Here is a 23,579-nt window from a genome sequence, read left to right on the forward strand (position 1 = left end):
TTCTTTGAGGAGAAACTAGAAGAAGAAGAAGGAGAAGAAGAGGAAGAAGAAGGAGTAGAGGGGGAGGCTGATAAAAACCCAGCAGACATCCAGACTGAGTCTGCAGGAGGATCAGCATCACTCAGCAGCAGAGACGAAGAGCTGAAGGAGAGGAGGAGCTGAAGACAAGGAGGAGCTGAAGGAGAGGAGGAGCTGAAGGAGAGGAGGAGCTGAAGACGAGGAGGAGCTGAAGGAGAGGAGGAGCTGAAGACGAGGAGGAGCTGAAGGTCTCTGGGAGGATTCATATCTGCTGCAGTTTGTTCTGTGTGACTCAGTGGAAACTGACCCAAAGAGGAGGAGATGCAGCTATAAACTATAGTAGAAGAAGAGAAGAAGAAGAAGAGAAGAAGAAGAATAGCTGCTTCAGGAGCCAGGAGACTGACTGAGAGGTGCATCATGGGAGCTTCTTAGGTCCAGTCAGACCTCCGTCCTCTGGTTCTTCCACAGATGCCCAGCATGCTGCTCAGGTCTCCCCGAGGAAGGAGCTCTCCGGCTGTGGCAGGACAGCTGCTGCTGGGGCTCCTGGTGATGATGATGATGATGGTGGTGGTGGTGGAGGCCGGCTTGGATGAGGACAGTGAGGAGAGTCAGGAGATCCTGGAGGAGGACGAAGCCGTCAGCGCCGAGATCCTGGTGAGAAGAACCTCCAACCTGCAGCTTCTTCATGTCCAGCTGTTTCACCAGATGTTCATGATTAAATGAACCAGATCAGCTGGAGCATCATTCAGTGATGAACATCTGGAGATTCTGTCTCAGTTTTGTTGTTTTGTATCTTAATTTTGTTGCTTTGTGTCTCGTTTTTGTCCTTTTGTATCTCCTTTTTGTTCTTTTCGTGTCTCATCTGTGAGAACAAAACACTTGAAATATCAGTAAAAAACTGAATAAACCTTGTTCAGAATGTCTGAAATTTTGTCCACAGCGACTTAACAATGCTGAAACATTGTCCATAAATGACAGAAAGTTTTCTAAAGTGGCTGAAAATGAGCCTGAAATGCCAAGAAAAGTCTCAGAACTACGTGATCCTGATGAAGTACAAAATCTCATCCAAAATAACTGGAAACTGCTTCAAAATGAATCAAATACTGAGTAATTATCCAAAATAAACAGATCCAAAGTGAATAAATCCATTCAGAATGACCCAGAAATAGCCCAAATGATAGAAAACCGTCCAGACGGACAGTTGGTTGACGACTAATCAGCTTCTTTATCCCAGAGTTCAGGCTGGGTTTATTAAAAAAGACTAATTATCAGATGAACCAAACGGTTGGTGGTTTTTTAATAGCTGACAGTGAATCCATCAGTCCAGGTGGAAGAGCTTTGCTTGGTTTTCTGTTTTCAATTTTTTATTGTCTGTGTTTCTGTCCAGCTGTTTGTGAGTTAAAAACAGGTTTTAGAACATCTGGATGGAAGCTTTCAGAGGTAGCGTTTCAGCGTTGAGCACAAGGAACCGATGGAGACTCAAATCTACGTTTGTTCATTTCAGGAGCCGCCATCCTCAGACGTGTCCAGAGTTTCTCCTCTCAGCTCCTGGCTGATCTTCAGAAGAAACTCCAACAAAGGAGACAACCGGAGAAGCAAAGGCTCCAAGAGAACCTCCAAGGTCAGACACAAAGTACACCGAGACAAAAACAAGACACAAAACGACAAAAATAAGACATAAAACAACAAAAAACAGACACAGAATGACAAAAATGAGACACAAAACGACAAAAAACAGACACAAAAAGACAAAACGAGACACAAAGTACACACTGACCACCCAGAAACTAATGGATTCATCCATAATCATTAAATGGTGGTTGTCCGAACAGAAGAGCTGCTGAGGCGTTCCTAATAAAGTGAACATTGAATCATGTGATGAGCTTCAACACATTCTCTGATGGTTTACGGCAGGTTCTAACCCTTGACAGCTTTCAGTCTACAACACGACTCAACAATCAGCACATTTTAAACTTTCCAACATCTCAATGTAAAATCTTTCAGCTTCATCAGAATAACTTTATTCTGCATGTCTCCTGGAGAACCAGAACATTCCTCCTGGTTCTGGTTCTCCAGGACCAGCTGAGACCAAAACATTCAGAATTTCAGGTTGAACTGCAGGCAGTGTTTCCTTATAGGGGCTTTCGACCGGGGTGGAGCCCGTTCGGAGTCGGAGCCGATGCCCGACTTGGCACCGGTTTTTTGTCTTTCCACCACCGGAGCTGCGGCTCCGGGCTCCAAAAACTGGGGCCGTTTCGGGCACCAACTCGTTGCTGGGCCAGACTTGGCCAGAGTTGAGAGCCGAGCACGTCACGGGCAGAGGGCGGGGTGACATCTAAAAACATCTAAAAAGATAAACATAAATATGATCATCAACTTATTGCGCGTGTTTAACCGCTAAGTAATCAATGCGAGCGTAGTCGAAGTTAAGTAGCTAAGCTAATGCTAGCACGTTTACTGTTAAGTATCCAAACGTCTTTGATAATTACCTTTCTTCTCAAACGTGATCGCCGGGCATTGGAACGGCGACGCCGATGGGTAACCCCTAACAGAAGGTTTTGCTGTTCAACGATGGCGAGACACACTAGCAAAGCCATGAACACCACTCCAATGAAGTCCTCCATTGTTGTTGTGTGGGTTTCCGTACGGCGCGAACGCTGTTGAACGGTTACGTACGCAGTGACGTACACACGTTTTGTGGCGGCGCAATGACGCAGCTCCAACTTTGCTCCTTCCGAATGGAAACACAAACCCGTTCTGGGGCGGCACGAGATTTGAACCAAAAAAGCACTGGCTCTCAACTTTGAACCAACCTAGCACCTGGTGCTCTTTGGTCAAAAGCCCCTATTAGAGAGGCTGAGAGGAAAACCAATAAATAAATGCAGCAGAACCAGAGAACAGAGGAGCAGGTTGTTGGAGATCCATCCAGCATGATGAAACATCTTCTAGTTGCTGGAGATCCACCCAAAAGTTAAAAGTTAAAGTTAGTTTATTTATATAGCACATTTCAACAACAAGGCGATTCAAAGTGCTTCACAAGGACATTAAAACAGCAGATGAAAACACAATTATAAAAAGAAAGAAAACACATTTATAAAATCATTAAAAAGGTCATTAAAATTTAAGGATGCAGAAGAGTAAAAGAATCAAAAACAGAAGTTGGGAAGCAAGGACATTTTAAAAGTTACACTGCAGAGTTTGTCATAAAATAAGATTTAAAATAACTCTTAGAAGAACTTAGTCAAAAGCAGCTGAGAACAGGTAGGTCTTCAGACTGGACTTAAATGTGCTGAGAGTTTCAGCTGATCTACAGTTTTCTGGGAGTTTGTTCCAAATATACGGAGCATAGAAGCTGAATGCAGCTTCTCCATGTTTGGTTTTCACTCTGGGAACTAATAAAAGACCTGATCCAGATGACCTGAGTGGTCTGGTTGGTATATACTGAGTCAGGAGGTCTCTGATGTATTTTGGTCCTAAACCATTTAAAGCTTTGTAGACCAGCAGCAGGACTTTAAAATCTACCCTCTGAGTGACAGGAAGCCAGCGTAAAGACTTCAGAACTGGAGTGATGTGATCTACTTTCTTGGTCTTAGTGAGGACTCGAGCAGCAGAGTTTTGAATCAGCTGCAGTTGTCTGAGTGTTTTTTTTAGGTGAACCTGTAAAGATACTGTTACAGTAATCAAGCCGACTGAAGATGAACGCATGGACGAGCTTTTCCAGGTCCTGCTGAGACATCAGTCCTTTAATTCTTGAGATATTTTTTAAGTGATAATAAACCGACTTTGTAATTGCTTTGATGTGTTTTTCAAAGCTGAGTTCTGAGTCCATCACCACACCCAGATTTCTGGCCTGGTCTGTGGTTTTTAGCTGTAGAGACTGAAGCTCTAAGCTCACTTTTAATTGCCCCTCCTTGGCTCCAAAAACCATTCCCTCAGTTTTGTCTTTATTTAGCTGAAGAAAGTTCTGACACAACCACTCATTAATCTGTTCAATACACTTTCCCAGCACCTGTATAGGGCCATGGTCTCCTGGGGACATTGTAATGTAAATCTGCGTGTCATCTGCATAGCTATGGTAACTTACGTTATTGTTTTCAATAGTCTGGGCCAGTGGGAGCATGTAGATGTTAAACAGAAGAGGCCCCAGGATGGAACCTTGCGGAACTCCACATGTAATTGCTGTCTGTTCAGACCTAAAGTTACCTATAGACACAAAGTAATTCCTGTCTTTTAGGTAAGATTTGAACCAGTTGAGTACTGTGCTGGACAGTCCCACCCAGTTCTCCAGTCGGTTGAGTAGTATATTGTGGTCGACTGTGTCAAACGCAGCACTTAGATCCAGCAGCACTAAGACTGTCATCCTGCCGCTGTCTGTACTTAAGCGGATGTCATTAATCACCTTAATAAGGGCTGTCTCAGTGCTGTGATGCTGCCGAAAACCTGACTGAAAAACACTGAAACTGTTACTTTTTGTTAGGTAATTGTTTAGCTGTTGAAAAACTGCTTTTTCAATGATCTTACTTAAAAATGGGAGATTAGAGATTGGTCTGTAGCTGTTCATTTGTGACTTGTCGAGGTTGCACTTTTTTAGAAGTGGCTTAATTACAGCAGTTTTTAAAGCCTGAGGAAAGACGCCTGACGTAAGAGACAAGTTCACAATCCATAAAAGATCTGTCAGCAGTACCTGGGAAACTTTTTTGAGAAACCTTATAGGCAGAATATCCAGGCAGCAGGAGGAGGAGTTTAGTTGATGTATAATGTCCTCCAGGTTTTTGCGATTGATAGGATTAAATTGTGTCATGGTGTTTAAATTGGTTTTACGCTGACACAGGACATGTCCTGAACCTGCTGTGGAGGCACTAACTGCTTGTCTAATGTTTTGGATTTTCTCTGTAAAGAATGATGCAAAATCGTTGCAGGCCCTGGTAGAATGTAACTCAGGGGCTACTGATACACGAGGGTTTGTTAGCCTGTCCACAGTAGCAAATAAGGCTCGTGTATTGTGACTGTTTTTGGTGATTATATCTGCGAAATAAGATTGTCTGGCATTCCTCAGTTGTAAATTGTAAGTGTACAGTTTCTCTTTATAAATGTTATAATGAACCTGAAGTTTTGATTTTCGCCATCTGCGTTCAGCTTTCCGACACTCTCTTTTGTTATTTCTGACCAGTGTGGCATTTCTCCATGGAGATTTTTTCTTACCAGAGATCACTTTCACCTTAGTTGGAGCAATGGCATCCATAATAATTACAATTTTAGCATTAAAGCTACCTATCAGCTCATCGACTAAACCCCAAGACAGAGCTGGTGTTGAAGAGAAAGCCTGGTTAAATATCTCAGAGGTGCTTTCAGTAATACACCGTTTTTTTGTTATCTCTGTAAAAACTGTCGATTGCACTGAGACGGTGCTCTCAAAGAAAACACAGGAATGATCAGAAAGGCCAACATCAGACACTGTGACATTGGAAATACTCAGACCCTTGGAGATAAGTAGGTCTAACGTATGCCCTTTGTCATGTGTGGCCTCTGTTACATGCTGGACCAGCCCAAAGTTGTCAAGAGTGTTGTACAAGTCTTTAGTCCCTTTGTCCTGGGGATTGTCAACATGGATGTTAAAGTCGCCAGCAATAATTACACAGTCAAAATCAATACAGATCATAGACAGCAGTTCACTAAAATCATCAAAAAAGTTTGCACAGTATTTAGGAGGCCTGTAAATATTAAGTAGCACAACTTGAGATGAGGACATCAGCTGAAGAGCTACGTACTCAAACGAGGAGAAATGTTCAGAGGATAATTGCTGATATTGAAACGATTCATTGAATAAAATTGCAACACCGCCCCCTCTCTTTTGCACCCTGGCCTCACTGATAAAAGTGAAGTTGGGAGGGGTCGACTCGATGAGAACTGCTGCACTGTTATTTTGGTCTAACCAAGTTTCAGTTAAAAACATAAAATCAAGATTGTGCTCAATAATAAAGTCATTGATTAAAAATGTCTTCCCTGCTAAAGATCTAACATTTAATAGAGCCATCTTTAATGTCTGGGGAGTTTTGCCTGCCTTGTGAGCAGGAGTTGTTTGTGGCTCACAAACAATATGTACTATATTTGAAAGCTTTTTCTTTCTGTGTCTTGACATAGCCGCCTTTCTTTTTCTGTTGCCTACTAGGACAGAGATGCTGGCTACCTGGTTTCCATCAGGCCCTGGCTTTTCCTGGTTCACAACATTAATATTAGCTTTGAAGCCTGGACCCGGTACATATCAGACATCAGAGACAACTGAATTTTCAGCACAGACAAGACTAGTTGGCAAGCATATGGGATTTCGGCGCGGATTTCGGATTTCAAAATAACCCCAACATAGTCTAAAATGGCTTTAAGATGTCCAGAACTTTTTAAAAGTTGTTGAAGATCCATCCAGTATGGAGAAACATCTTCTACAGATGGTGAGCAGAATAGAGAGGAAAAGTCTGGAAATATGGAGATAGAAAAACATCTACAGCATGAGGAGATGGTAGGAGCTTCAGGAGGAACCAGCAGGAGGTTCTGGAAGACGTTTGAAGGACCGTCTTCCAGAACCTCCAGTTGGTTCTTCCTGAAGCTCCTACCATCTCCAGGACCTGGATGACTGAGAACCTCCTCATGAAACTACATTCTAATCCAGCTGAACTACACTAAAGCTGCTCTCAAGTCCAGATGTTTCTGTTGTCAGACAGCAGAACGAGGATGAAACAGAGAAACTCATCCAGACCACATGCTAATATGCTAACATGCTAACATCCTAATATGATAACATGCTAACCAACGTTAGCTTCATTTTAATACTGATTTTATGACATCGTCTGATAACAAACACAGCAGTTAGAAACATTCACACAGATTTACTGGAAGATGATCTCAGAGAGAGAGATAGAAAGTCTAATTTATCAGTCAGACAGAGAGAGTCTTCTTCCTGAAGGGGGCGGAGCCAGCAGCAGCACCTCATTTAAAGCTACAGAAACAGTTTAGAATAAAACCAGGATTATAGAGTGTGGAGGAATCACTGATCTCTGTTCTAAAACAGTGGGTCCCCCCACATTAGAGCTGGGTTCTGGTCGAGGTTTTTTCCCTGTTAAAAGGGTGTTTTCCTGCCACTGTCTCTTTAGGGCTGCTCTGGGGGTTCAGGCATATGTGTTCTGTAAAGTGTCTCGAGACAATGTGACTGTAATTGGCGCTATATAAATAAAAGTGAATTGAATTGAATTGAATTGAATTAAAACACTGAGAAACGTTGTGAGGACAGGAGAGACTTTACTGATGGATGGAAGCAGAACACTAGGAACCTCAAATACAGCATCAGGAACCAAACATCAGGAACACTAGCATCAGGAACCAAACATCAGGAACACTAGGAGCATCAGGAACCAAACATCAGGAACACTAGCATCAGGAACCAAACATCAGGAACACTAGGAGCATCAGGAACCAAACATCAGGAACACTAGCATCAGGAACCAATCAGGAACATCAGTCAGACCTCCACATGAACTAACTGGACAACAGAAGTTCTATACATGTGTTGATGTTCTTTTTGTTGTTTTGTTCCAGGTGCAAACAAGGGCTGAAATAAAGATTATGTTCCTTGTAGAATACATTCTGGATTAGATGTTTGGCCCCTAAACTGTGCAGGAGGGTTCCTGCTGGTGGACATAGAACTAGGAAGTCCTAAGCTGACCTGTTCTTTGTGTCTGCAGCATGGCCTCCCAGGACCTCCAGGACCTCCAGGACCTCAGGGGCCTCCAGGGCCACCGGCTCCTCTCCTGCCCCAGCAGCAGCAGCTCATCCAAGAACTGCAGCTGAAGCTGAGAGGTGAGGAACACAGGAGGAGCTTCAGGTTCTCACAGAAAGTCCTGTTTTCACCGAGGACGGAAAAAGTGACGCTACTGTCTGAGCAGACATGTTTGGTTCAATGAGTCACAAATGTGCACTTTCACTCAGTTTTTTCTCTATGTAGGTTATATAAATACTGTGTGTGTGTGTGTGTGTGTGTGTGTGTGTGTGTGTGTGTGTGTGTGTGTAAGCTCGCTGTCTGAGTCCTTAATAGGGGTAATTTTGTGTAGTGTGGATGTGACTTGGCTCAGCTGCAGGATTCCTGACATTCCTGCTGACTGATGGTGTGTCTTTGTTACTTTCTGCGTGTGTGTGTGTGTGTGTGTGTGTGTGTGTGTGTGTGTGTGCGTGTGTGTGTGCGTGTGCGTGTGTGTGTGCGTGTGCGTGTGCGTGTGTGTGTTCGTTCATGCATGTTTTCCTCCATCAGATCACGTCTCGGTGTTTTGGTATTTTGCGGTTGTGTGTCTTAAGATTCCATTTCTACCAGCAAATCTTTCACCGTCACACGGTCTGCAGTATAATATTAAATTAAATTTGATAAAATATTTAAGAACATGTAGACAGAAAGACATCTACAGGATGAGGAGATAAAACCATCACAAAGAGGCACAAAGCAACAAAAACAAGACCAAAAAATGACACAAAAGAGAAAACAAACAGGACAAAGTGAGAGAAGCAAGACATAAAACAACACAAATTAGACACAAAATTACAAAAAAGAGACAGAATATAAAAGAAAGCAAGACAAAACAACACAAATGGGAAACAAAACAACAGAAACGAGACACAAAATGTCAAAATTTAGACAGAAAATGACTATAAAGTGATGAAAAAAGTAGAAAATGCAAAAATACCTCAATAAAATTAACTCAGCATGGCTCAGAAACAGAGAACAGAGTAGCAAGTAGTTGGAAACATGGAGATGGAAAAACATCTACAGGATAAGGAGATAAAACGACCACAAAGAGACACAAAATGACAAAAACTAGACACAAAATGACAAAAAAGAGACACAAACCGACAGAAACTAGATGCTGACAAAAACTAGATGCAAAATAACAAAAACTAGATACTAAACGACAAAAACTAGACGCTAACGACAAAAACTAGATGCAAAATGACAAAGAAGAGACACAAAACGACAGAAACTAGATGCTAACTGACAAAAACTAGATGCTAATGACAAAAACTAGATGCAACATGACAAAACAGAGAAACAAAACGTCAAAAATTAGACACAATATGACAAAAACTAGACACAAAATGCCAAAAAAGAGAAACAAAACAACAGAAACTAGACGCTAACTGACAAAAACTAGATGCTAAACAACAAAAACTAGACGCTAAATGACAAAAATTAGACGCTAAACAACAAGAACTAGATGCAAAATGACAAAAACAAGACACAAGACTACGAAAGCACAAAACAGAGATGACAATTTAGACAGAGTAAAATCAAAGCTACTGGATGAATCAAATAAATGCAACAAAAACAGAGAACAGAGGAGCAGATAGTTGGAGATCCATCCAGCATGGAGAAAGATCTAGAGATGATGAGCAGAGTAGAGAGGAAAAGACTGGAGATATGGAGATAGTAAAACATCTACAGGATGAGGATATGGTTCTGGAAGACGTTTCTAGAAACGTCTTCCAGAACCTCCTGCTGGTTTCTCCTGAAGCTCCTACCATTACCAGGACATGAAAGACTGAGAACCTCCATAGAAGTCTGAATATTAATAGCTAATACATTTTAAAAGCAGCAGCTAGGGTTAGCGTCGGTAGCTGACCATGTTAACTGTGTGGTGGAACAGAATGATCAGAAGTCCTCCTCCTTCTCCTCAGACGTGTCGGTGTGTTTCCAGTGTGATCCTCCTCCTCGTGTCTCCACATCGTTCCTCCGTCGCCTCCTTCAGTCGGTCTCCGTCCCTCGACGAAGTCTGTTGGAGCTGCAGCCATTTAGCCAGGTAAATTTCTTCTTCATCATTATGACGATTTCCATCGTAGATTCTCCCTGAAGGCATCAAACTATGAATGAACACATCTGGAATTATGCAGGAAATAGAAAAGTGTGAGTCAAAACATGTTTTACATTTTAGATTCTTCAAATTATTTAATTTGAATTAAAAATTTCCAATAATGACTCAAAAATCTGTCTAAAATAACTTCTAAAACAAGTTGAAATGTCCAAAATGACTCGAAACCTGTTCAGAACTACTCAAAATGTCCCAAAATGAGTTTAAAAATGGTACAAAATGACTCAAAATGTGTCCCCAATCTGTTAAATCTTCTCGTAAATGACCCAAAAGAAGTCCTAGATAACCCTGAACAAGTCCCAAAAAACTCACTTGGTTCAAATGATTCAATTTGAATTAAAGATTACCGATAAAGACTCAGAATCTGTGCGTTCTGTTCGATTCTTTGTTTTGATTCCTGCTTTGAACTCTCTTGTTATTCTCTGGATGAGCTTCATGAGGTAGAAGCTGAAATGGTTCTCCAACAGTCTTGAAGGAGTTCCAGAGATGCTGAGCTCTTGTTGGTCCTTCTGCCTTCACTCTGTGGTCCATCTCATCCCAAACATCTGGACTGGGTTTAAGTCAGGAGACTGTGGAGGCAAGATCATCTCCATCATCTCCTTCTTGGTCAGATAGTCCTTCCACAGCCTGGAGGTGTGTTTGGGGTCATTGTCCTGTTGGAGAATAAATGATGGTCCAACTAAACCAAATCACTGCAGGATGCTGTGGTAGCCATGCTGGTTCAGGGTTCCTTCAGTCTGGAATAAATCCCCAGCAGTGACCATCATACCTCCTCCTCCATGCTTCATGGTGGGAACCATGCATGTAGAGACCATCCCTTCACCTCTTCTGGTCTCACAAAGACACGGTGGGTGGAACCAAAGATCTCACATTTGGACTCATCAGACCAAAGCCCAGATCTGGGCTCTAATCTGAGCTGCTGTTAACTGGACATTTCTGAGGCTGGAAACTCGGATAAACTTCTCCTCAGCAGCAGAGGAGACTCTTGGTCTTCCTTTCCTGGGGAGGTCCTCATGGAAACAGTTTGGTCGTAGAGCTGGATGGTTTTAGAGACTGAACCTGGAGATACATTCAAAGTCCTTGTAGTTTGCTAGGTATTTCCTAGATGGTCCTGGTAGGTTCCTGGGTAGTTCCTAGATGGTTCCTGGTAAGTTCCCGGGTAGTTCCTAGATGGTTCCTGGTAGGTTTCTAGATAGTTCCTAGATGGTTCCTGGTAGGTCTCTAGATAATTTCTAGATGGTTCCTGGGTAGTTCCTAGATGGTTCCTGGGCAGTTCCTAGATGGTTCCTGGTAGGTTTCTAGGTAGTTCCTAGATGGTTCCTGGTAAGTTCCTGGGTAGTTCCTAGGTGGTTCCTTGTGGAATCGTTCAAAGTTTTTACAGTTTTTCAGACTGACTGACCTTCAGTTCTTAAAGTTATGATGGACTGTTGGTCCTCTCAGCTGATTGGTTCTTGCCATAATATGGATTCTAACAGTTGTCCAATAGGGCTGTCAGCTGTGGACCAAACTGACTTCTGATGGTTCCAACCCCATTAAGAAGGAAGAAATTCCACAAATGAACCAAATTAACACAGAACACCTGTGAAGTCAAACCATTTCAGGTTCTACCTCATGAAGCTCATCCAGAGAACGCCAAGAGTGTTCAAAGCAGGAATCAAGGGATCTAAAATATAAAACATATTTGACTTATTTCACACGTTTTTGTTTCCTACATAATTCCAGATGTGTTCAATCATAGATCTGAAGCCTTCAGGGAGAATCTACAAAGGAAATAGTCATAAAATAAAGAAAAACATTAAATGAGAAGGTGGGTCCAAACTAAAGACTGGTAGTGTGAATACCTGTAGTATGACAATATATTTACCCGTAGTATATCTATAAATACCTGTAGTACATCTATAAGTACCTGTAGTACATCTATATAAATACCTGTAGTAGTACCTGTAGTAGTACCTGTAGTAGTACCTGTGGTAGTACCTGTAGTAGTACCTGTAGTAGTACCTGTGGTAGTACCTGTAGTAGTACCTGTAGTAGTACCTGTGGTAGTGCCTGTAGTAGTACCTGTGGTACTACCTGTAGTAGTTCCTGTAGTAGTACCTGTAGTAGTACCTGTGGTACTACCTGTAGTAGTACCTGTAGTAGTACCTGTAGTACTACCTGTAGTAGTACCTGTAGTAGTACCTGTAGTAGTACCTGTGGTACTACCTGTAGTAGTACCTGTAGTAGTACCTGTAGTAGTACCTGTGGTACTACCTGTAGTAGTACCTGTAGTAGTACCTGTGGTAGTGCCTGTAGTAGTACCTGTGGTACTACCTGTAGTAGTATCTGTAGTACTACCTGTAGTACTAACTGTAGTAGTACCTGTAGTAGTACCTTTAGTAGTACCTGTAGTGCTACCTGTAGTAGTACCTGTAGTAATACCTGTAGTAGTACCTGTAGTAGTACCTGTAGTAGTACCTGTGCTACTACCTGTAGTAGTACCTGTAGTAATACCTTTAGTAGTACCTGTAGTACTACCTGTAGTAGTACCTGTGCTACTACCAGTAGTAATACCTGTAGTAGTACCTGTAGTACTACCTGTAGTAGTACCTGTAGTACTACCTGTAGTAGTACCTGTGCTACTACCTGTAGTAGTACCTGTAGTACTACCTGTAGTAGTACCTGTAGTAGTACCTGTGCTACTACCTGTAGTAGTACCTGTAGTAGTACCTGTAGTACTACCTGTAGTAGTACCTGTAGTAGTACCTGTGCTACTACCTGTAGTAGTACCTGTAGTAATACCTGTAGTAGTACCTGTAGTAGTACCTGTGCTACTACCTGTAGTAGTACCTGTAGTAATACCTGTAGTAGTAGCTGTAGTAGTACCTGTAGTAGTAGCTGTGCTACTACCTGTAGTAGTACCTGTAGTACTACCTGTAGTAGTACCTGTAGTAGTACCTGTGGTACTACCTGTAGTAGTACCTGTAGTAGTACCTGTGGTAGTGCCTGTAGTAGTACCTGTGGTACTACCTGTAGTAGTACCTGTAGTAGTACCTGTGCTACTACCTGTAGTAGTACCTGTAGTAATACCTGTAGTAGTAGCTGTAGTACTACCTGTAGTAGTACCTGTAGTAGTAGCTGTAGTAGTACCTGTAGTAATACCTGTAGTACTACCTGTAGTAGTACCTGTAGTACTACCTGTAGTAGTACCTGTAGTAGTACCTGTGCTACTACCTGTAGTAGTACCTGTAGTAATACCTGTAGTAGTAGCTGTAGTAGTACCTGTGCTACTACCTGTAGTAGTACCTGTAGTAATACCTGTAGTAGTAGCTGTAGTAGTAGCTGTAGTAGTACCTGTGCTACTACCTGTAGTAGTACCTGTAGTAATACCTGTAGTAGTACCTGTGGTACTACCTGTAGTAGTACCTGTAGTAGTACCTGTGGTAGTGCCTGTAGTAGTACCTGTGGTACTACCTGTAGTAGTATCTGTAGTACTACCTGTAGTACTAACTGTAGTAGTACCTGTAGTAGTACCTTTAGTAGTACCTGTAGTGCTACCTGTAGTAGTACCTGTAGTACTACCTGTAGTAGTACCTGTAGTAGTACCTGTGCTACTACCTGTAGTAGTACCTGTAGTAATACCTGTAGTAGTAGCTGTAGTAGTACCTGTAGTAGTACCTGTGCTACTACCTGTAGTAGTACATGTAGTACTACCTGTAGTAGTAGCTGTAGTACTACCTGTAGTAGTACCTGTAGTAGTAGCTGTAGTAGTACCTGTAGTAATACCTGTAGTACTACCTGTAGTAGTACCTGTAGTAGTACCTGTGCTACTACCTGTAGTAGTACCTGTAGTAATACCTGTAGTAGTAGCTGTAGTAGTAGCTGTAGTAGTACCTGTATCTCTGACCTCCACAGCCCTCAGACTCAGAGCTGACCCTCCAGAGAGGCCTCAGCTTCAACGCCAGCAGCGGCCGCTACAGCGCTCCGGTGTCGGGTTTCTACCAGCTGACCTCCAGCCTGCTGATAGGTACCTGTCACACTCACCTGGATGAGCTGGTTCAAGCTCTACCTGTTGTTGTGTGTTCTACCTGTGTTCTTCCTGTGTTCTACCTGTGTTCTACCTGTGTTCTGCCTGTGTTCTGCCTGTGTTCTACCTGTGTTCTACCTGTGGTTGTGTGTTCTGCCTGTGTTCTACCTGTGTTCTACCTGTGGTTGTGTGTTCTACCTGTGTTCTACCTGTGTTCTACCTGTGGTTGTGTGTTCTACCTGTGTTCTACCTGTGGTTGTGTGTTCTGCCTGTGTTCTACCTGTGTTCTACCTGTGTTCTACCTGTGTTCTGCATGTGTTCTACCTGCGTTCTGCTTGTGTTCTACCTGTGGTTGTGTGTTCTACCTGTGTTCTACCTGTGTTCTACCTGTGGTTGTGTGTTCTGCCTGTGTTCTACCTGCGTTCTGCTTGTGTTCTACCTGTGGTTGTGTGTTCTGCCTGTGTTCTACCTGCGTTCTGCTTGTGTTCTACCTGTGGTTGTGTGTTCTGCCTGTGTTCTACCTGTGTTCTACCTGTGTTCTACCTGTGTTCTGCCTGTGTTCTACCTGCGTTCTGCTTGTGTTCTACCTGTGGTTGTGTGTTCTGCCTGTGTTCTGCCTGTGTTCTACCTGTGTTCTACCTGTGGTTGTGTGTTCTGCCTGTGTTCTACCTGTGTTCTACCTGTGTTCTGCCTGTGTTCTACCTGCGTTCTGCTTGTGTTCTACCTGTGGTTGTGTGTTCTACCTGTGGTTGTGTGTTCTGCCTGTGTTCTACCTGTGTTCTGCCTGTGTTCTACCTGTGGTTGTGTGTTCTACCTGTGGTTGTGTGTTCTGCCTGTGTTCTACCTGTGTTCTGCCTGTGTTCTACCCGTGTTCTACCTATGTTCTACCTGTGTTCCAGAGTCTGCAGACCGGGTCCAGGTGCGTCTCAGAGACAGTGTGAGGGCAGCCATCTGCATCGAGTCTCTCTGCCAGAGCAACCTGTGAGTAGAACTCATCTGGATTTATTCATTTCTTCAGCGTCAGAAGATCTTTACCGTCATTTTAAACCTTTTACATCTCAAACTCCAGCTCCAGTGAAGCTGCGATGTTGAAAAACACGTAAATAAAAACAGAATAGAATGATTTCCAGATGTTTCTCCACCCAGATTCATTCAGATACAAAGATATTTAATATTCACATGATAAACTCTGATCCACGTTTAAAGACTCTGACCTTCAGAAAATAATCCCTGTGATCGCTCACCTGTCCATACAGATGTTGTGATGTCGTGTTGTTGTGTTTTGTTGTTGTGTTGTGTTGTTGTGTTGTTGTTATTGTGATGTTGTGTTGTGTTGTTATGTTATTGTGATGTTGTGTTGTTGTGACGTGATGTTGTGTCATTGTGTTGTACTGCTATGTTTTTGTGATGTTGTGTTGTTGTGTTGTGATGTTGTGTTAATGTGTTCTTGTGTCATTGTGTTGTTATGTTATTGTGATGTTCTGTTGTGCTGTTGTTTTGCTATGTTGGGTTGTTGTGACATTGTGTTGTTGTGATGTGTTATTGTGCTATTGTGTTGTTGTGATGTGTTGTGTTATTGTGTTGTTGTGACGTTGTGTTGTTGAGATGTTGTGATGTTTTGTTATTATGTTCTTGTGTTCTTGTGTTGTGTCATTGTGTTGTTATGTTGTGATGTGTTGTGCTGTTGTGATTTTGTGTTGCTATGTTGTGTTGTGTGTTATGTTATTGTGATGTGTTGTTTTGTTGTTGTGATGTGTCATTGTGTTATGTTATTGTGATGTTGTGTTGTTGTAATGCCCTGTTGTTGTGTTGTGTTATTATGTTGTTGAGTTGATGTGTTGTGTTGTTGTGATGTCGTGTTGTTGTGTTGTGTTGTGGTGTTGTGTTGTTGTGATGTTGTGTTGTGTTATTATGTTGTCCTGTTGTGTTGTTGTGTTGTTGTGATGTTGTGTTGTTGTGTTATGTTGTTGTGATGTTGTGTTGTGTGTTGTGATGTTGTGTTGTGTTGTCTTACGTTGTTGTGTTGTTGTGTGTTGTGATGTTGTGTTGTGATGTGTTGTTTTGATGTGTTGTGATTTATTTTTGTGATGTTATTGTGTTGTTGTTGTTTATGTTACTGTGTTGTTGTGTAGTTATGTTATTGTGATGTGTTGTGTTGTTATTTTATTGTAATGTTGTGTTGTATTGTGATGTTGTGGCACTGTATTGTTGTGCTGCTATGTTGTTGTGATGTTGTGTTGTTGTGACTTTGTGACGTGTTGTTGTGTTGTTGTGATGTATTATTGTGTTCTTGTGTTCTTGTGTCATTGTGTTGTTATGTTATTGTGATGTTCTGTTGTGCTGTTGTGTTGCTGTGTTCTGTTGTTATGTTATGACGTGTTGTGACATTGTGTTGTTGTGATCTTGTGTTATTGTGTTATTCTATTGTTGTGTTTTTGTGTTTTGTTGTTGTGACGTGGTGTTATTGTGTTCTTGTGTTGTTGTAATGTTTTGTTGTGACGTTGTGACGTTGTGTTGTTGTGTTGTTGTCACGTTGTGTCATTGTGTTGTGTTCCTGTGTTGTTGTGACGTTGTTGTGTTTCAGCTCTGTAGAGTCGGTGATGGCTGTGGCGGCTGCTGGAGGAACGTTCAGCATCTTACTGACAGGAACTCTTTATCTCCAGGTAGGAAACTGACCTGAGAACAGCATGGAGAAGGTCAGAGAGACTGAGAGCAAATCCATTAAAATAAATGCAGCAGAACCAGAGACCAGAGGAGCAGGTAGCTGGAGATCCATCCAGCATGGAGGAACATCTACAGATGATGAGCAGAGTAGAGAGGAAACATGGAGATAGAAGAACATCTACAGGATGAGGAGAGCTGGTTTCTCCTGAAGCTCCTACCATTAATAGGACCTGGATGACTGAGAACCTGAGGACTCCAGCTGACCCCCTCAGGGTCCCCCAGTCAGTCCTAACTATAAGAGTTGTCAAAAAGGAAGGTTTTAAGCCTGGTCTTAAAATTAGAGAGGGTGTCCACCTCCAGAACCCAAACTGGGAGCTGGTTCCACAGGAGAGGAGCTGATAACTGAAGGCTCTGCCTCCCATTCTACTTTTAGAGATTCTAGGAACAAGTAAGCCTGCAGTCTGAGAGCGAAGAGTTCTGCTAGGATAATATGGTACTATCAGGTCTTTAAGATATGATGGAGATTGGTTGTTAAGAACTTTATATGTCAGAAGAAGGATTTTGAATTCTATTCTACATTTCACAGGAAGTGTTGTGTAGTAACAGTGGTGTATTGTGTTGTGTAGTAACAGTGTTGTGTTGCAGGCGGGGGAGTACGTGTCGGTGTTCGTGGACAACGCCACCGGGTCGTCCATCAGCGTCCTGCAGGACTCGCTGTTCTCTGGGATCCTGCTGGGAGTCTGACCCAGATCCTCAACAAGAACCAGAACCAACATGTGGTCCAGTTCCACCAGCAGGAGGAGCCTGTCTAGATCTGCCCAGGTGTTCAGACACACCTGCAGCAAACAACCAATCATCTCACTGCCCTTTCAGTTCTGGATCAGCTGAGATCTTCAGCCAATCAGCTGTTTAAAAAGTGGATCAGTTCCTCAGAGGTCTGGTTGATCCAAACATCTTCAGTTTCCTGTCAGAACATATTCTCACTGAAGAAGCTGAAAACTCTGTTCTTCAAAAATATCCAGAATAACTAAAACTTTTAAGAAGGTTCTTCCAGGATGACAAGAAATGTAGGTTTTTGTATGAATACTGATGAACAGCTAATATCTGGTTCCTGAACTTTAGCTGAGACGTTCTTCACTTTGTTCCGTTCCATATTAAAGACGTTCTACAGCAGCTCCTGACACATTTACTGACGTCTGTTCTCTGTCTTCATATTTATTCTGTAATAAACAAGTTGTGAATATTTATGATAATAAAACTTTATACTGACGGCTTTCCAGTTCCAGTTCTAGTTCCGGTTCTAGTTCCAGTTCTAGTCTCCACTGAAAAAATGTTCCTGCTGGTTGAAGCTTTGTCTGTTTAGAGCCAAGTTCTGCTGGAACAGGTGTTCTACAGATGTTCTGCAGATGTTCTGATGGTGTTCTACAGATGTTCTACGGTATTTCTACAGATGTTCTGATGGTGTTCTATAGATGTTCTGTAGATGTTCTGATGGTGTTCTGCAGATGTTCTGCTGGTGTTCTGTAGATGTTCTGCAGATGTTCTGTAGATGTTCTGCTGGTGATCTACAGATGTTCTGCTGGTGTTCTGCAGATGTTCTGCTGGTGTTCTCCAGACGTTCTGCTGGTGTTCTGCTGATGTTCTGCTGATGTTCTCCAGATGTTCTGCTGGTGTTCTGTAGATGTTCTGCAGATGTTCTGTAGATGTTCTGCTGGTGATCTACAGATGTTCTGTAGATGTTCTGATGGTGTTCTGCAGATGTTCTGTAGATGTTCTGCTGGTGTTCTGTAGATGTTCTGTAGATGTTCTGATGGTGTTCTGCAGATGTTCTGTAGATGTTCTGCTGGTGATCTACAGATGTTCTGCTGGTGTTCTGCAGATGTTCTGCTGGTGTTCTCCAGACGTTCTGCTGATGTTCTGCTGGGTCAGTTGGTTGATCTGCTCTCATAGATCTCCAGTGTTACTTCCAAACAGCAGAGATCTGCAGCCTTCATTCATGTTTTTAGAGGAACATTCTTGAACCACTTCAAGCTGATATGACTGAGTCCTTATTAAATGTTCACGGGACGTTTGCGGAACATTTACTGAATGTTTACTGAATGTTTATGGGGCGTTTACTGAACGTCTACTGAACATTTACAGAGCTTTTACACAATGTTTTTTGAATGTTTATCCTTGCACCAGCCTGGTTTGAAAATGTTGCCCTTTTTCCACATTTAAGGTCCAATAATGAAATTGTTCTCTGCTGGATCCACTCAGTCATTCTGATGAAACTGTTCTGTGGGTTCTCTCCATGTTCCATGTCTGGTAGTTTTATTTCTGGAGATACTGAACGCTAAAAAGGACTTCACAGGTTGTTTGAGGTGGAAAACACAAAATCGCTCAACTCTGAAAATATATGAAAGTCTCAGAACACAGTGTTACTGCAGCAGCATGAACTGTTTTAAACAACTGGTCTCTCAGAACGAACACACACACACACACACACATACACACACACACACACACACACACACAGACACAAAGACACACACACACACACACAGAAACACAAAGACACACACACACACACACACAGAGACACAAAGACACACACACACACACACACACACACATACACACAAAGAAACAAAGACACACACACACACACGCACACACCACACGCACACACGCACACACACACACACACACACAGACACATAGAGCGACACCACACACACACACACACACACACACACACAGGCACAAAGACACACACACACACACACACACACACACACACATACACACAAAGAAACAAAGACACACACACACACACACACACACACAGACACACACACACACACACACAGACACATAGAGAGAGACACACACACACACACAGACACATAGAGAGACACACACAGACACATAGAGACACACCACACACACACACACACACACACACACACACACACACACACACACATACACACAAAGAAACAAAGACACACACACACACACACACACACACACACATACACACAAAGAAACAAAGACACACACACACACACACACACACACAGACACACAGACACACACACACAGACACATAGAGAGAGACACACACACACACACACACACAAAGAAACAAAGACACACACACACACACACACACACACACAGACACACAGACACACACACACAGACACATAGAGAGAGACACACACACACACACACACAGACACATAGAGAGACACACACAGACACATAGAGACACACCACACACACACACACACACACACACACACACACACACACACACACACACACACACACACAGGTCGTGGTGAGATCATCTCATAAAGTGGCGCCGTACGGTTGGCGTGTCTCCACCGACACGCTGCAGTTACCGTACAAGGCGTGTCGACAGAATAATGAGGCTGCATGATGGCACTGCTGACAGCCGTGTTACACACATGCAGCTCAACACAACCAGACACACACCAACACACACCACTAACACACATCAACACAATCAGACACACGCCACTAATACACACCAACACAACCAGACACACACCATTAACACACATCAACACAATCAGACACACACCACTAACACACACAGTGGACACAGTGAACAACAGGAAGCTGCAGCAGGAGGACCAGTCCTCCTTCAGATGATCCAACCTGCTATGGCTCAGCTGCAGCAGGATAATCTGGAATCACATCCTGAATCGGCAGTAAGATAAGATAAGATAATCCTTTATTTCTCCCCACGCCAGCGGAAATTCACATTGTTACAGCAGCTTATGTATCAATAAACATAATATTAGTAATAAAATAGTAGTAATAATATTTACAGTATGTACAGGGTTACGGTGGTCTATGGATTAAGTGATCAATGGATTAATCAATAACACAACCTGATCAATGGATTAATCAATAACACAACCTGATCACAGTGTGTTCTGAGCTGATGGTTGGTTCCTCACTCAGTTCTGTTCCATGTGTTTCTGCAGAACACAAGACTTCTGATCCCAGTCCACCTTAAAACCTGAGTTCTCGGGTGGAGGTCATGAACGTCCTCATGAGTCATTGTCATGGTACCCGTTGCTGCCAAACTCCCACAATGCTCTCTGCTTGAACATGAGGTCTTCTCTGGTCTCTACAGGATTAAACAGGAAGGAGCTCCCCCTGGTGGAACAACCAGGAACTACATCAACCAACTCCGAAACCCTTCTCTAATGCTTCATCAACGTCCTTTTATCCTTTAGGTCTCACTGGAAAAATGATCGTAAAGTAAAGCATATTTTTGGACCAAACTGTAAAACTGAAAAGTTCCTGACTCGATTAAACAGCTGGTTCTCCAGGACCGACTCACCTGAGACCAACAGGGAAACATTCAGAGAGTTTCAGGTTGAACTGCAGACAGTATTTCCTGAGAGAGACTAAAATAAATGTAGCAGAAACAGAGAACAGAGGAGCAGGTTGTTGGAGATCCATCCAGCATGGAGGAACATCTACAGATGATGAGCAGAGGAGAGAGGAAAAGTCTGGAGACATGGAGATAGAAGAACATCTACAGGATGAGGAGATGGTAGGAGGTCCAGGAGAAACCAGCTGGAGGTTCTGGAAGACATTTCTAAAAATGTCTTCTATAACCTCTAGCTGGTTCTCCTGAAGCTCCTACCATCTCCAGGACCTAGATGACTGAGAACCTCCACAGAAGTCTGAGGAGACAACATTAGTTCAGAGATTAACATCTGAGGAGGCATGGTGGACACGATGGTTCAGGGTGTTTATGTTCTTGTAAAAACCCTGAACCATCGTTCTGAGTCCTGCTGACAGAAGACATCTCTGAGTTCTCTCTCCTTCTTCATGATGTTCTGGTTCCTCAGAGCTGCAGCACTTTAGAGTAAAAATGAACCACGGTGAAGAAAAACAAGGCAGGAGAAAGATCTGCTGGCTGAGGGTCAACAGTCACATGGAGGTGTTGTGTTTAGATCATGTATCTCCATCAGATTAGCAGACACACATCCAGTCCATCCACCAGAGAAACAGACCAGAACCAGTCTCAGCTCCAGGAGGTAACCATGGAAACACTGCTCCCCGCTGAGCACAGGCCAAACTGCAGGTACATCTCCACACCAGGAAGTGACTGTTCAGGTTGAGAAGTTTCTAGCAGAGGATGAAGGTCCAGCGCTGCCCCCTGCTGGAGGATCCACAGCACTGTTCCCTCTAAGCTGCTGACATGGTCTCTGCACACAGAAAACCTGCTCTGCACACAAAAAAAAATCCAACCTAATTTGAAAATAAAATAAACACATAATTCATTCTAATCAATCAATCTTTATTGGTCATTGCACATTTTCATATACAACGAAATTTCATTTGAGCTGCCCTGCCAATGACAGCTCCGGCTGCTGTGCAGTGCTGCGCGCACCTTTCTTGAGGAAGAAAGAAAAAGAACATGTAGGGATCTGGGTAGGGATAGCAGAGGGTACAAGAAAAAAAGGCTCGTTGTACCAAATGAAACCTCCAATGTTGGGAAATTCAATTTGAGAAGGAACCTAAAATAAAAAACAAACCCGCAAACAGGCAAAGCATGACGTTAGACAAGGATAGTTGGGATAAGGATGTGGGGTGGTGGAGGGGGGAGCACCACACAGTTGGTTCCTGTGCAGGTGCACGGATTCCTGGCTCCTGTGTATAGTGAGGAAAGCTTGTGGAGGCGGGGGGGATGGTGGATATGGGAATGTGTGTGTGAATGTTTAGCTCAGTCCTCAGTTCATGAGTCCGATGTGTGTGTATGCATGTAGCCCATCTTCTTCCGTCTCAGACCTCCGGTGTCTCAGTTAGCGAGGGTGGGAGCGCGATAACACAGCAGGTTGCTATGGAGACGTCCTCGGTTGGCCCGGTCCATAACTCAACAGGTGTCCTTGGGAAAGTGTGTGTGTGTGTGTGTGTGTGTGTGTGTGTGTGGGGGGGGGGGGGGTGTTTAGAAGAGCTATCTCTTGGCCATGAAACTTCCAGAGGAGTTTGTTATTGTTCCAGGGGCGCCAGAATGTAATCAGTTATTCATGTTTGGGCGGGAGAGAAGTAATTTCACCTTCCCCCTACTGCTCTCAACAATTTTAGACCTCAGCTATAGCGATTCTCACCCTGATGGCTTCCAATCTGCCACTCAAATCAACAGTCTCACCAAGCAAATTGTTCATCTTACGATTGAGTTCGTCATACCGAGCATCGGCAGCCGTGATCCGATCGTTTGCATAGACCAGCAGAGTTTGGACGTCGTTTCTGTCTGCGGTCTTCCTGATTTTCCAGAAGCTCAGGCCAGTGAACAAGCCAATTATCAGCAGGCCTGTCATCATAAATCCGAATATATAAACATCTTCCACATCCTCCACGGATAGGGGTGCCAGGCACATGATCCCCTTCCACTTCCCCCAGGCGTCGATCACGTAACCAGAGGCGAAACTCCCATCCGGGCAGGTAGGCTCCCCTAGGCCTGTGCTCTTTGTGGCGACAATCTTGTCAATTGCGTTGAGAGACCAGTTAATCAATTCCATGATCGGTGTTTCGAAGGTCCAGTGCCAAGCGATCGCTCCAAGTCAGACAGACGAGACGAAGAAAATGCAGCAAGCAGGGAGACATGAGGGTAGGGAGGAACAGAGATAGCGGAGCAAGGAAAAGTGCGACCGCCTCCTACGAGAGCTGAGAGCAAAAAATGCTATTTTTCAGTGTGAGTCAGTGAGTGACCGTTGACTGGCTGCCCCAGTTAATGATGATTCACATCCATATTTACACAGCTAATCTACGTCATTGACAGGCGTCCTTCTGTGCAGCCACCGTTGTTCTAGCTAGCAGAGCGGTGTGGCCAATGTGGAGTGAAGACACGCTAATGATGCTAAGTGCTGCTTATTTTGACCCTTTTTAATAATGGCAAAATGAACAGACAGTGGCACATTCCCTCACCAAACCAAAGTAAAAAAGAAATGCGA

General features: G+C 43.2%; 1 protein-coding gene across 2 annotated transcripts; it reads left to right on the plus strand.

Annotated features, from left to right (window-relative positions):
- The first annotated feature begins 269 nt into the window (after positions 1-269).
- LOC129349758 (erythroferrone-like) lies at positions 270-17,860 on the plus strand. Of its 2 annotated transcripts, XM_055014079.1 has the most exons (8): positions 274-672; positions 1,523-1,639; positions 7,752-7,866; positions 9,730-9,851; positions 13,815-13,926; positions 14,826-14,907; positions 16,511-16,589; positions 17,236-17,860. In XM_055014079.1, the coding sequence occupies exons 1-8, from the start codon at positions 487-489 to the stop codon at positions 17,332-17,334; spliced, it is 912 nt and encodes a 303-aa protein (XP_054870054.1). In that variant the 5' UTR covers positions 274-486; the 3' UTR covers positions 17,335-17,860. The 2 variants fall into 2 exon arrangements, with proteins under 2 accessions (XP_054870055.1, XP_054870054.1); XM_055014080.1 differs by lacking the exons at positions 16,511-16,589; positions 17,236-17,860 and adding an exon at positions 16,590-17,166 and having other exon boundaries at positions 270-672.
- The last annotated feature ends 5,719 nt before the right edge of the window (positions 17,861-23,579 follow it).

This window comes from Amphiprion ocellaris, chromosome 10, assembly GCF_022539595.1.
Source record: "Amphiprion ocellaris isolate individual 3 ecotype Okinawa chromosome 10, ASM2253959v1, whole genome shotgun sequence".
NCBI lineage: Eukaryota > Metazoa > Chordata > Actinopteri > Pomacentridae > Amphiprion > Amphiprion ocellaris.

Excerpts from the sequence above, each read along its gene's own strand:
- LOC129349758 (XM_055014079.1), top strand. The coding sequence starts at position 487 with ATGCCCAGCATGCTGCTCAGGTCTCCCCGAGGAAGGAGCTCTCCGGCT. Across the intron at positions 9,852-13,814 it reads AGCTGCAGCCATTTAGCCAG|CCCTCAGACTCAGAGCTGAC; the intron begins GTAAATTTCTTC and ends TGACCTCCACAG. Across the intron at positions 14,908-16,510 it reads TCTCTCTGCCAGAGCAACCT|CTCTGTAGAGTCGGTGATGG; the intron begins GTGAGTAGAACT and ends GTTGTGTTTCAG.